Source organism: Thalassophryne amazonica, chromosome 23 (genome assembly GCF_902500255.1).
Source record: "Thalassophryne amazonica chromosome 23, fThaAma1.1, whole genome shotgun sequence".
Taxonomy (NCBI): Eukaryota; Metazoa; Chordata; class Actinopteri; order Batrachoidiformes; family Batrachoididae; genus Thalassophryne; species Thalassophryne amazonica.
Window position 1 is genome coordinate 31204068 of NC_047125.1, and position 14014 is coordinate 31218081.

At 40.3% G+C, this 14014-nt stretch overlaps 1 protein-coding gene across 1 annotated transcript; it reads right to left on the reverse strand.

The window, feature by feature from the left end:
* Nucleotides 1-2807: 2807 nt before the first annotated feature.
* Nucleotides 2808-9051, reverse strand: vbp1 (von Hippel-Lindau binding protein 1). Its single transcript, XM_034164162.1, has 6 exons — nucleotides 8935-9051; nucleotides 6086-6210; nucleotides 5804-5870; nucleotides 4648-4746; nucleotides 3663-3801; nucleotides 2808-3478 (listed from the first exon to the last, which is right to left on the reverse strand). Exons 1-6 carry the CDS (start codon nucleotides 9013-9015, stop codon nucleotides 3402-3404), a joined length of 588 nt encoding a protein of 195 aa, XP_034020053.1. The 5' UTR covers nucleotides 9016-9051; the 3' UTR covers nucleotides 2808-3401.
* Between the last annotated feature and the right edge of the window lie 4963 nt (nucleotides 9052-14014).

Consider the following 14014-nt stretch of genomic DNA (forward strand, 5'->3'; position numbering starts at 1 on the left):
CTGAAACATACAGGAAGCTGGAGGAACGGACTTCACAACAGATTTCACAATACCCTCAATGCACGAATATGGCTAAAACTGTACCATGCCACCATCATGTGAAGAAGGTCCAAAGAGCTGGCACCAGATATGTGAAATCAACTTAGCACAGATTCAGGCACTGGGTTAGTGTAAGGTCGTCTAGAGAATGTGAGATGTCTTTTGTGTGTGTGTATGACATAAATCATTTTATTTTTACATTTTTATGTTATATTTTCTTGTGGGAAGCACAGTGGTGCAAACAGTGAGAAGGTCCCTGGTTCAAGGCACATTAGCTCTGCTGTGGCAACCCCGAGGAAAATGGGAAAACCCAAGAGAAACTAGTTTATGCTCCATTGTTACTGGAGAATTTTAGTACTTCAAAGACTAGATTAATCACTTCGACACCAAAGAGGGACAGAGGGACCCATGAGCAGGTGAAGGACCACACTGGCTACTAGGATTTTTTTTTTTTTTTTTAAGCCCAACTTATGACCACTGAGTAACAACTCATAACTAGCACTCAGAAAAAAAGAAAAAAGAAAAAAATACACAATTGGAACAGTTCACTAACAGCATTTTCTCCAAACCTTTCTGGGGTGCTGTTGGATGCTGGATGTTCACTTAATTCTGGTACGCTATTAAAGCCAAATTGTAGATAGTCGCAGATTTCATGGGAATGGTGTTTTTTTTTTTTTAATTGATTAATATTTGTGTGGCTTAAAAACTGACTTTTGTGCATCGAAAAAAAGTTGAATAACTTGCTAATATCCCATACTGTGCAAAGGTCTGAGGCACCCCAGTGCTTCTTTTACATTTTATTTTTATTGTAAATGTCAGAAAAAGTTCAGAATTTTTCTATTTTATGAAAGAAAGCCATCCATTAAAGAAAGTACATCAAAATACAGTAATAATCATTTTACTGTTTAGTTTTATAGTGTAATGCAAGCTTCAATGGAACAAGTCAATAATTTAGCCACTCTTTAATATTCATAAAGTGTTCATTATTTTCACAATTTTCTAAAATCATACCCAAACTTTTGGCATCATATTGTATTTAATCCAAAAATATGACTGTGTTGGATAAGTGCTTCAGTGCCACTGAACACGATACTTGCATTGTTGGTTACTTAGCGCAGCACACCAACTTGCAGCCTGGTCAAATATCCAGAGTCAAGTACACTATAGCTCTAAAAATGCAAGTTGAAATTTTTAAAAACTGTTTAGATATTGCACCCCAAAACGTTTCTGGTATTAACAACTTCATTTTAATTGTATACCAGAATAAATCGAACTGAATGAGACTCAGGAAATGCCAGAAAAATGTTCAACTCTACTGATCCAGTTCCATTCTTTGGTAAATTAACTATCAGTTTGATGAAGGTTATCTCCACGTTTTTACAATCTGTTTAAATGTGTGAAAAATTTTATGTGGATTTTCACCATGTTCCATTTAGTTTCGCTGACTGCATCCTTTTATTTTTATTTTATGAGCTGCTTGTTCTGTGACCCAGATGAGCAGCAGAACATGAATGAATGAACGCAGGCATCATTTCATTGTCCCATTCTGCAGAATTTCCTTCATTTATGAGTGAGAAAATTTTAGTGTGTGGAAACATTTCCAGTCAAAGTGACAGATCATCTAAAAGCTTTAATGATGTGATCGTAACATTTCAATAATGACAGCTCTTTTCCACACATTTGCGTTATTTTATTTTTTAAACCAGTGAAACGCTGCCAGACAGAAGCTTGATTTGCAACAATCTTCCGAACGGCTTAATGCCTTCATGTTTTTGTTCCACTTACTTAAACCCCTTTTCCCACTCAGGAATACAGAAGATTAAAACTGTGCTCATGTTTGGATCCACATTTTAAATGATGACTACCCTCCCCCCCCCACCGTAACTTACGTGAGGTTTTAATGAATTTGTGCCACTTTTGGAGTGCAGCTGTCATTTCTGTCATTTTGGAAGAAAATGATTCGTCATCAAGTTTGGTGTCGAGAAGAAGCTCGGGTGTGTGTGTGTGTGTGTGTGCGTGTGCGGTTACTAACGTAACCCTTCTTCTCAGAGGAGCCGTGGTACAGTAAATTACCTTCTGACTTTGACCTCTGACCTGTACAGGCATTATAACCACTGTCCTGAGTTGTGCCAGGTTAACGGGGACAGTCTCTCCTTTGCTCTACTTATCTGAAATGTACAAAAAATAAAATGTGACTTAAAAAAAATTTCTTGTTTTCCTTTTTTAGCATTTTGACATTAAGCGCAAGAGTTTTGGACGTGTGCACTGGGCAGAATTAAAGCCCCATCACTGTAGACCCCATTTAAGGACCAAAAGTAATTGGACACATGCTGCATTGCTCTATTATATTATGATTTATGCAGCAGCAAACAAAATGTTTAAACTTTGATGTCAAGTCCTGCATATTATTTACAGAAATAAACAGTACAGCACAAACAAGTTGTTCATATACTTTACAGAAAGCATCAATGATATTGTTTTTTCCCTGCTGAGTGTGCCCTCCCCCTAAGATTGCACTTATTTTTCTTCATACGAAATGTAATGGCGACTCAGGCTGTGGATTTATTTTTAATATTACACGCGCTATGATGCAGTTCCAAACATTGCCACTGGGTGGACACAGGCACTTAGAAGAATCCCGCGACAGAGGACAAAAAACATGGAGTATAAAATCAATAAGTGCCTAAATAAATTAGAAATGAAGAAAAAAAATTGCCTTGAAAATGACAAGTTGTCATCAGCAGACAAACACACAGACCACCAGGTTAAGATCAGATAATTTTGCCCAAAAGTTGACCTTTTACTTCGCTGACTGAGGACACAGAGAGGAGTCATATAAATAGAACAGCAAAAAAGAGGAGAAAATGGAATTAGAGGTGGGGAAGAGGAGTGACAGGGCACAAAACTCACAGATGGTTCATCTGCTTAAAAATCCGGTGCTACTTCGGCAAACGAGGAGGAAATCAGTAAATGTTCCTCCATGGAACATGTGATCAGGAAAATAAATTGTGAAAATACAGAAAATTACCAATGTGTCAAAAATAACCAGAACCAACTTGAAACTCTCTTTTTCTTCTTCTTTTTTTTTTTAACTTGAAAAACATATTTTTAAAAAGAAGCAAAACAAGGGAAATCACGGCAGAGGTCGTCCGAGGTGGAGAAGTGGATTTATTCGGAGGTGCGTGTGATTTCGTGATGCATGGCTCCTGCACGTCTTCAAAACAGCGTCTCTGATTTCAATCAAGCTAACACTTATAAGCATGCGTTCACTCAAACGGGCTCCGAGCTGGAAGTACGGGGGAGTTTGGGGGGCATTTAACTGATTAAGGAGAAATGGGGGTGTGGACACTGTCCTGCCAATGTTAAGACTGGTCCACTGATTTGAGGAGGTTGTCTCTGGTCCGTCGCTTCACGTCCCAGTTATAGACCCGTGCCATGTCTGAGGGGAGCAACAGGTTAAGCAACAACAGGAAAAGGATGTACATCGAGCAAATCACCACAAGTACACCGATTCAAACAAAAAGTCCAATGTGGGGGTGGAACTATCAAACCAATACTCCTGGGTATCCACCAGATATATTCAAACCAATGTGGACAAACCACAGCTTTAGTTGGAAGGATACTGACTTCTGTTGTGGTGAACTGGTCTCGCAGGAAATCCAGATCCTCCTCAAGTGTCTCTAGGTTCCGGGAAGCTGTGGACAGGTTCTTCTCAAGCAGCACCTGGGCTTCATCAATGTCATACTCTAGCATGACGTTCGCCTACAGGGGACATTTCTGGGTTGTGAATGATGTCAAACCACTGAAACAACGGCTTATGAGAGGACGAAACCTTCTGCTCGAGAAACATTTAGAGAAGATGGAGCTCAAAAAATATAAAATGATTCACTAATAATCGATTTCTCAAGGGAAAATATGCCAAGTGTTCTCAGAAAAGGAGACAAAAAACAAACAAACAAACAAAAAAGGTCAACAGAACCTGAAGGACCTTCAACAAAAACAGAAATTTGGACCAAATATGGTTAAAGTGCCATCAAACCATCAAATAAGTAATTTGTATGTTTGTGCCTGAAATCTTTTATCCTTATGGGGGGGGGGGGGGGGGGGGGGGCACAGGGATTCAAAAAGTCCAACTTATCATGGCCAGATAGTCACCCAAGGAACATATGTGCAACATTTCTGAAGAATTCACTGAATAGTTTTTGAGAACCGGGGATTTTTTTTTTTTTTGGGGGGGGGGGGGGGGGTATGGGGGCCTTTAGAATGATTCATGTTCCATGAAAATCTTTGTGTCAGTTGACACTTGATGCAAAATTAAGAGAAGAAAAAGTTATTTAACAGATTTCCTGCAATAAATCAATCAATTTGAAAAATGGCACATTTTACTGCTCTTCTTGGGGGGGCCAAAGGGGGTCCAGTTCCCTGTGAGCAGACAGCTCCCCCCTAAGGACGGTCTGTACAGACTTGGTATTTTGAACTCCTTAAATTGGTGGAGTTAACTACTTCACTGCTATAAGAAACCATGAAGAATGATGAAGTTGTATTTTTGTTTTTCAGCAACACATTTTCTGTGAGTAAAAGTTGTTTTCGTTTTGAAGCTCCACTTACCCCTAACCACAGGCAGACTTTGTCAGTGGGTGGCACCGAGGCCTTACAGTAAACATTGTCAGCCAATAAGAAGTGTGTTTCCATGGGCTCTGTGGTGTCCTGCCAAAAATTTAAAAAAGTAAATTAATCTACAAAAAAAGCCACCTAGAATTCTATAAAACTTAAATTCTCTACGAACACTATGAAAAATGTGAGCAAAATAATGTTGAAAATTCAATTTGATTTCCAAATTTAAAAGAAGCTTCCGTTTGTGAAGCTATTTTCGCACTTTCATGGATATGTATCCCGTGTCACAGTTTGAAACCCGAGTCCTCCTGTGAAGACCTTAGACGGTCTGAGAGGGTGTTTAGTCACTGTGTCATGGACCAGTTTTAAATGTGGGTGTATGTGCAATAAATCCGATGTAGATCCTGAAGTCCACTGGTGTTGGTGCTTCAGGACCAAGAGGATGAGAGTCTATGACTCCCCCTCAACACCAGTCCATCACAGGTTACTTCCCCAGCCAAGACTGGTGCCAATTTACAGCTGGGTGGAGTGGGACAATGCAGATGAAGCATTCTCTCCAAGCACACGAGTAACACTGCCCAGAATCAAATCCAAGTCTACATATTGGTAGCCCAACTCCCTTTAACCTACGTCACACTGGCGCCCCGTCCAGGGGGATTCATGAACTCTAATCTGCTTCACACTATGACAGCCGAGGCTGAGCTACATGACGTTCAAGATGCTGACTTTTTCCTTTGTAAATTTTGACATACTTTGTTGGTAATCACTTGAATTTTTATGCAGCCCGGTAATGTCATTCAAGCCATGACATCACAGACAGCTGTTGCAAATTCACCAAAGTTGCCTTAAAGTTATAAGATCGGTGCGCCCTAGTAATTACTGCATACGTCACATGGTACAAACCCGACCCCATTACGCCATAATTCATAGCCAAACATGAACTTTACACACGCTAGTTTATCACATTTTTAGACAGAAACCTTAACGAACGCATATGCATGAAAGTGAGACTGGGTCTTGACCAAAGTTACAGCACGTCAGCTAGCAACCAAGCTACATCAAGCACTCTGGAATAGAAAACAAAAATGTTCCGTTTCAGGATTTAGCTGCAGTATTTGTAGCTTTGACATTATAATAATTACAAACAAACCTTTTTCTTCTGCATATGTCGTAGAATTTCTAGCGTCTGTTTGATTTGTGGGATCTGGTTTTTCAACCTAAGAAAAAAAAAATTTAGTTAAAAAAAAACAGGGGGGAAGGCGATCATTATTACAGCCTCACACATCCTAAAACGAGTGTGGGTGTCACTGTGAGATGATGGATGTAGACACGTTTGTAAGGTCCTGCTGTGAGTTTTGGCTTTCAGGGCCTGTGCTTGTGCTTTGTGACAACAGAATAGTAGTTTATTTGCATTTTTGCACCCTGACTTTACCTGAGTTTTTTCTGACACAGGTTGACTTCCATGTACTTGTACTTCTGGTACTGCTCATCCAGCTTCCTCAGTGCCGTGTCTAACGTCTCATTGCCTGGCTGCTTCATAAAAGAGTCAACATCTTCCTGTAAAAGCCAACAGACAGCCGTGCAACTACTCAATCACCACAGCTAACAACCAGTGTCAAATAAATTTACAAATGACAACTCATCACAAGACCAAACACGTAAATGTTTCTAAAACAAAATGTTCTATCAAATTAATGTTTATGGCTTCAACCTTATTTCCGGTCATTTATGTGAACAATTATGTCTGTAACATGTCCAACGACTGATTTTTTTTTTCTCTCTCTCCTTGTTTTAAAGAAACTATCTGAATGGGCACCTACTCACTGGATAATTTAATTTTGAACTTGGTATTGAAATAAATTAATCTCTAGAAGTTGTAATGCTTTGCACTTCATTTTCACTTTCCATTTGAAATCCCTCTTGGGGAATTCACACATCCTTTTCAGGAAGTGTTAGCAAAGGTAGTTGCGTTACAAACAGTGAGTATTTAAAATAGCGAGGGTGCACTCATTTGCAGAAAATATGACAGTTCTAGGTAGAGGTTGACCAATATGATACATATTACAGTGTAAAAAAAAAAAATCATACAGCACAGATATATCTGTTGATATGAACATTAAAAATGGCAATGATTCCAAACATTTTGTTATCAATCCCTCACTGACAAAGTATGCAATTTGGACTTTATGTTCTACAGTTTAAACACGTTCTTTATTATAAGTAACTAAATATAACGAACATACATCACACTGCCTTCACTTGGATTGGCAGCCGCCCTGTAACGTTGCTCAGCATTTGCATAAAACAGACTTCTTGCCTATTTTGGCCCCGTCTAGGTGGAGGTATAGCGACCACTTCTCTCTTGCCACCGTGCAACGCCCACTCTGACTGATAATGAAGGTCAGCTGGTCGCTCTTCCTTTGCCTGTTGTAGCTAATGTGAACAAGGGGCGATGGGGGTCCCAGCCATGCTTGACAACTTCATAAACAATACTGACGGAGCATCTTCTGCTGGACAAACAATGCAATGATGCCATTTCTAACAGCTTAAGGTTTTTTCTGCATTGTGTATTCAGTAAAACAAAACTTTTCATATTTACAAAAATAACTATCACATTGTGCCTATATTACATTCATGAAGGGCTCATCATATTCACTCACTCATCTTCAACTGCTTAAGGTGCCCTGATACTTGCACAACTTTGATCCTCGCACTTGCACGCACTTCGTCGTGACGATCCCAACTGCTGTGTTCCCAGTTGGATGCCATGGGTTGTGCGCTGGACGCTGCGTATATAAAATAATTATTTTGTAGCGGATTAATCTTTTTCTCTCTGAGGTGGCTGTTGAAAATACTTCTAATCGCTTCTGGAATAACAGGAGACTGTTCCAGCTGCCACCCCCCCTGCACTTAATGAGGTGGAGAACACATATGGAACCCTCTAAAAAGGTAATTGTTTGTAATGTTTTGCTTGTAACAGCTTGGTAAAAGAGTTGCATGTTCATTTGTTCTTATAAGTAGTTGTAAAAGTACGTTTATGATAGATTTAATATTTCATTATAATTATTCAGATGAGCTGCACTCTGATGCGGTGTGCTGACGCAATCACTCACACTCACATGCAGTGTTTTTGAACTGTTTGTGCACTGTTCACTTGAAGTTCATGTAATTAATGCGTGATGGAGATTTTGAACATTTCAAAATTTTCTTTGTGCAAGTGCATGAAGCTGCGCAGTTTACAACGGTTTACACGGCAGAGTGTGTGCAAGTCCGTGGATCAAACTTGTGCAAGTATCAGGGCACCTTTACTCAAGTTACGGGACGCCAGTCTGTCGCAGGGTCACATATAGACAAATACATTCACACCCGCACGCACACCTACAGACTAAAGTTTCCACTCCACCGAACCTGCATGTCTTTGGATGTGGGAGGAAGCGGGACCACTCTGTGGGAACCCACACAAACACGGGGAGAACATGCAAACTCCACAAAGAAAGGCCACAGGTGGGAATTGATCCCATGACCTTTTTGCTGTGAGGCAACAGTGCTAACCACCAAGCCACTGTGCTGCCCTGAAGGACTCATATCATCCAAAATGATCAGGCTCTAGCTCTGGGTGTTTCTCATGAATTCCAATCATCCAACAAACATTTACAGACGTCTGAGAGACGTCAGGAGGTTTTTCGTTATTTGACGTAGAATGACCCAACAGGGCTTTTCTTCTTTTCGGCAAACACTCCTGTGTAACCAATGCAAGGTGTTAAATACTGCAAAATGTTAACATGTAACAAGGTTCCAGGATTACACAGACTTAACAAAAACCCATATGATTCCTTAAAAAAAATAAAATAAAATAAACATCTCATGTCTGTATTTAAAATACGTTTGTTAGTGACAATTTTGGATATGGGTCTGCTTCATCTAACTAAGTTTAAGTAAAATGCGTCACTATTTCTGGAAATAAAGTGAATCACAGTGATTTAGTGGTTGTTGGTTCGAACCCCCAGAATGACAACGTAACGTAAATAACCCTCATACAGCAACTCGGCCACCGTTTGTTCATCTGAATTAAAGAATAAAAGGCAGAATGGGGAATAAATGGCAGTTTTCGTCGCTTATTTCCATAAAAGGAGCTGAGCAGACGCCCAGCTAGCTGTGTTAGCTTAGCCACTAACAACCATGATGATCCCGCAAAAACGCTGACAGAACAAGTTCGCCTTTTTAACCCCGTCATCGAGCCGCTGAACTCTGACTCAGTGCAACATGTGCACCTTTACGCACCACAAACACCGCTTCAGGAATCCCCAGATGTTTTCTCTTTGTCGCCTGGACAGCATTGCTGTTGTCTATGGTCACCGCCATCTTGGAAAGAGACAGACCCCTCCCACTCCGCTTGACGTAAAAATCATCTCCGCGTCGGCCATCCGGCTCGGCTGCCTCTAGTGGTAAGGTGCCGTAACTGCAAGCTTTTTCTCCCAAAAGCCACACGCATTCTGTACTTTTTCTCATGCTTTTTTTTAATTCTCATTTTAAATTGCATTAAAAATAGTTTAGAAATGGACCAAGGATTTTACATCTGATTTTTTTTGTTAAATCGACTTATTAGCTAAGAATTATTATCAAACATTTTTCAACCTAATTAGAATCAGAAATTATAGCTGCACAAAATGTAAACCAAGGCACAAAACCTTCACCAAACTCAGGCATCATCATCTGCAACAATATGACCAAACACTTATAAATTAATTAATTAAAAAGAAAATAATAATTATGAATTAAGATATATGAATGAGGATATTTAATGTCAGTTTAACATACACTTCAGTTCTAAATAACTACATCTCTTTGTATTTTACTGGAGGTCAGTCATCTCTTTATTTAAAAGTGTCTTGACATGTTTATCTTCATTTCCAATTGTTAATTTAGAAAAAAAACATGTTGCTGTTTAGAATGTAAAATCAGTGGAATTACAAGTACAACGCAAACATCATAAAACACTTCAAACTGGCATAAATGTTATATTTTAAGTCCAAACACATTTATGTTTATGCAGCAAACTGATATTACATCCATTAAATATATGACTCTTTCAGAAACCATTTATGAACTGTTTTTCAACTGTGTGAGATCTATTAAAGCTAACAGACAGCCACAGCAAAACACCTCTAGACATTAGTGTAAACAGATTATTGATAATATGATGTCTAAAATGTATACATTGACCATGATTTGATATGACAGCATCTTCAGGCACTTCTGCAGACATGTCCATCTTTGTTTTCCCCCCACAGCCTGAGAATATTTCAGCGAGCTCATGGAAGTCACTACAGGGTTAGCGTTAGCACTTCCGTGACATAGGTAACAGAAGTCTGAAACAAGCTGTATCAGGTTTTCTTGGGAAGTTTCTACACGTACAATCACTGAATTATGGGACTGTAAGGATATTTAACATCAGTTATATTTAACTAAATGCTTGGAGAAAGGCAAAGAAAAATACACAGTATGACCCCTTTAAGTTGACTTTAAAAATAAACTGTAACAGAACTCTCCCATGAAATTCATATTCTTAAAGTTGCACTGATCCTCTGCTGTTTTGTTGACAGTAAAAATGGCAAAACAAGTCAAAAGAATTTTGTTTCTGTTCCCATAAATAAAGTGTTTCTTAATTCTTGTCTTTCTCTGGAGCTCAGTTTGATGCCTTTAAAACGTCGTCTTGCAGCTTCTTCTCCATCTGTGCAACAAAAAAGTGATGTACAGCAGTTCAGAGTGGAATTTATCAAATGTGACCACACATACAGAAAAAGAATGCAAAACCAGACAGAATTTGTTGTGTGGAAATTTAAAATTGCATTACCTGTGTCAGGATGCTGTCAGTCACAGCTGAATCTGTCATATCTAAAGAAACGTCACCGGCACTCAGCTTCAGTCTGACCGTTATACTTCACTGAAGCACCTGCAACAAGAGAAACAACAAAATCCATTTAAATTCAATAATAATTATAATGGCGGCACAGTGGTTTAGTGGTTAGCACTGTTGCCTCATGGCAAGAAGGTCGTAGGTTTGATTCCCACCTGTGGCCTTTCTGTGTGGTGTTTGCATGTTCTCCTCAAAGAAGATGGATGGAATAAATAATAATAATGCAGGTTGCTTAGTTATGTTTAAAAATTGCAAATATTTATATTTCAGATTTTTTTTTTTTTTTTTTTTAGCAAATTACATTTGAAATTTAGCCTCACATTCAGCCGCACCAGTACCTGGAGCTGGAGCTTGCAAGGAGCAATAGGAGGTTTGTTGTCTTACTCAAAGGCACTTAGGGATATAGACAGTAAATGCCAGGGATCAAACCATACATTTGAAAAAAAATCTAACTTGGATTCCTGCAAAAATTGGAAAACTTCACAGACTAGTAAGTCCCTTCGGCTACTCCCTTGTTTGCACTCGGGGTCACCACAGCAACTCCAAGGTGGATCTGCATGTTGAATTGGCACAAATTTTACACCGGATGCCCTTCCTGACGCAACTCCACATTACATGGAGAAATGTGGTAGGGGTGGGATTTGAACCCGGAACCTTCTGAACTGAAACCAAGCGCATTAACCACTTGGCCACCACCCCTGCTCGGAAAACTTCACAGACTACATGTAAGATTTCTTCTTTAGTGTGTTAGCAGTGGTTCAGTCTGAGATTGTGTGATTTCTACTCAACACCTCAGCTACAGGTTTACAGACACAGCTCTCTTTTGGATTGTTTAAATAAAACACATATATATGTAATAATATAATAATTTTATATATATATATATATATGAATGCAAAACAGCCCCTGAAATTAATGTTGAAAAAATGCAAAGTGTTTGCAAAACAAGGTACTACACATTTTTCCAGCCAAACAGGACAAGAGTTTGAAAACATTTGACTTATTTACTGAAAAATAAGACAGCAACAGCAGTGATTTCATATGTACTGATCACGGCATAACATACGAGGTCTGTCAATAAAGTATAGGTCCTTTTATTTTTTTCAAAAACTATATGGATTTCATTCATATGTTTTTTCGTCAGACATGCTTGAACCCTCGTGCGCATGCGTGAGTTTTTCCACGCCTGTCGGTGACGTCATTCGCCTGTGAGCACTCCTTGTGGGAGGAGTCGTCCAGCCCCTCGTCGGAATTCCTTTGTCTGAGAAGTTGCTGAGAGACTGGCGCTTTGTTTGATCAAAATTTTTTCTAAACCTGTGAGACACATCGAAGTGGACACGGTTCGAAAAATTAAGCTGCTTTTCGGTGAAAATTTTAACAGCTGATGAGAGATTTTGAGGTGATACTGTCGCTTTAAGGACTTCCCACGGTGCGAGACGTCGCGCAGCGCTCTCAGGCGCCGTCGTCAGCCTGTTTCAAGCTGAAAACCTCCACATTTCAGGCTCTATTGATCCAGGACGTCGTGAGAGAACAGAGAAGTTTCAGAAGAAATCGGTTTCAGCATTTTATCCGGATATTCCACTGTTAAAGGAGATTTTTTTTTAATGAAAAACGTGCGGGCGGATTGCAGCGTCGGCTTGCAGCCGCTGCGACGCTCCGCCACAGGAAAAACACCTCTGTTGGAAGCCTTAAGGACAAGTAGGAACATGTCCAGCTGTTAAACAATTTCTCATATACTCACTCCACTGAAAGCCATCAAAATCCGCCTGGATTTTACAAATGGTTATCAACACGGAGGTGTTTTTCCGGCTGCGTCCCGAGGCGCGGACCCGTCCGCACGCCTTTCATTAAAAAAATCTCCTTTAACAGTGGAATATCAGGATAAAATGCTGAAACCGACTTCTTCTGAAACTTCTCTGTTCTCTCACGACGTCCTGGATCAATAGAGCCTGAAATGTGGAGGTTTTCAGCTTGAAACAGGCTGATGACGGCGCCTGAGAGTGCTGCGCGACGTCTCGCTCCGTGGGAAGTCCTTAAAGCGACAGTATCACCTCAAAATCTCTCATCAGCCATTAAAATTTTCACCGAAAACCAGCTTAATTTTTCGAACCGTGTCCACTTCGACGTGTCTCACAGGTTTAGAAAAAATTTTGATCAAACAAAGCGCCAGTCTCTCAGCAACTTCTCAGACAAAGGAATTCCGACGAGGGGCTGGATGACTCCTCCCACAAGGAGTGCTCACAGGCAAATGACGTCACCGACAGGCGTGGAAAAACTCACGCATGCGCACGAGGGTTCAAGCATGTCTGACGTAAAAACATATGAATGAAATCCATATACGAGGTCTATTAGAAAAGTATCCGACCTTATTATTTTTTTCAAAAACCATATGGATTTGAATCACGTGTGATTACATCAGACATGCTTGAACCCTCGTGGGCATGCGAGAGTTTTTTCACGCCTGTCGGTTACGTCATTCGCCTGTGGGCAGTCTTTGAGTGAGGAGTCGTCCACCCGCTCGTCGATTTTTTTCATTGTTTAGGAATGGCTCAGAGACTGTTGCTTTGTTTGATAAAAATTTTTTCAAAACTGTAAGGCACAACTGAGTGGACACCATTCAATAAATTCAGCTGGTTTTCGGTAAAAATTTTAACGGCTGATGAGAGATTTTGGTCTGGTAGTGTCGCTTTAAGGACGGTCCACGGCGCCTGACGGCGATCTGCGCTTCGAGGCGGAAGCATCTCGCCGTTTCAAGTTGAAAACTTCCACATTTCAGGCTCTGTTGACGCAGTAAGTCGTCAGAGAACAGAGAACTTTCAGAAGAAGTCGGCATGAGGAGTTTATTCGGACATTCCATTGTTAACGGTCATTTTGTAATGAAAGAACGTGCGGGCAGAGTCGCATGTCGGGCCGGACCCGACCGCGGGGGGTCGCGGCAGGAAAAACACCTCCGTTGGAAATCTTAACGGACAAGTTGGAACATGCCCAAGCTGTTAAACAATTTCTCAGTTACTCACTTGTTGAAAGCCATTAAAAGCCGCCTGAATTCTACAAATGGTTTTCAACACGGAGGTGTTTTTCCTGTCGCGGCGCACACAGATTTGCCGAGTCGTCACAGAAACGACTCGGCGAATTTGCGCGTACGTCTTTCATTAAAAAAATGTCCTTAAACAGTGGAATGTCCGCATAAATTCCTCATGCCGGCCTCTTCTGAATCTTCTCTGTTCTCTCACGATGTCCTGGGTGAATTAAGCCTTAAATTAGGATGTTTTCAGCTCGAAACAGGCCGACGACAGCGCCTGGAAGCGCTGCAGGACGTCCCGCTCCGTGGGAAGTCCTTACACCGACAGAAACACCCCATAATCGCATGGTGTAATCGCATGTCATTCAAATCCATATAGTTAAAAAAAATAATAAAAGGGTCGGTTTATTATCTAAGAGACC

Bases quoted from the DNA above. Each gene is read 5' to 3' on its own strand.
- vbp1 (XM_034164162.1), bottom strand. From the start codon at position 9,015: ATGGCGGTGACCATAGACAACAGCAATGCTGTCCAGGCGACAAAGAGA. The intron at 5,871-6,085 runs GTAAAGTCAGGG...TTTTTTTCTTAG, and splicing joins CTGTGTCAGAAAAAACTCAG to GTTGAAAAACCAGATCCCAC. The intron at 3,479-3,662 runs GTATCCTTCCAA...TGCTCCCCTCAG, and splicing joins GTTCACCACAACAGAAGTCA to ACATGGCACGGGTCTATAAC.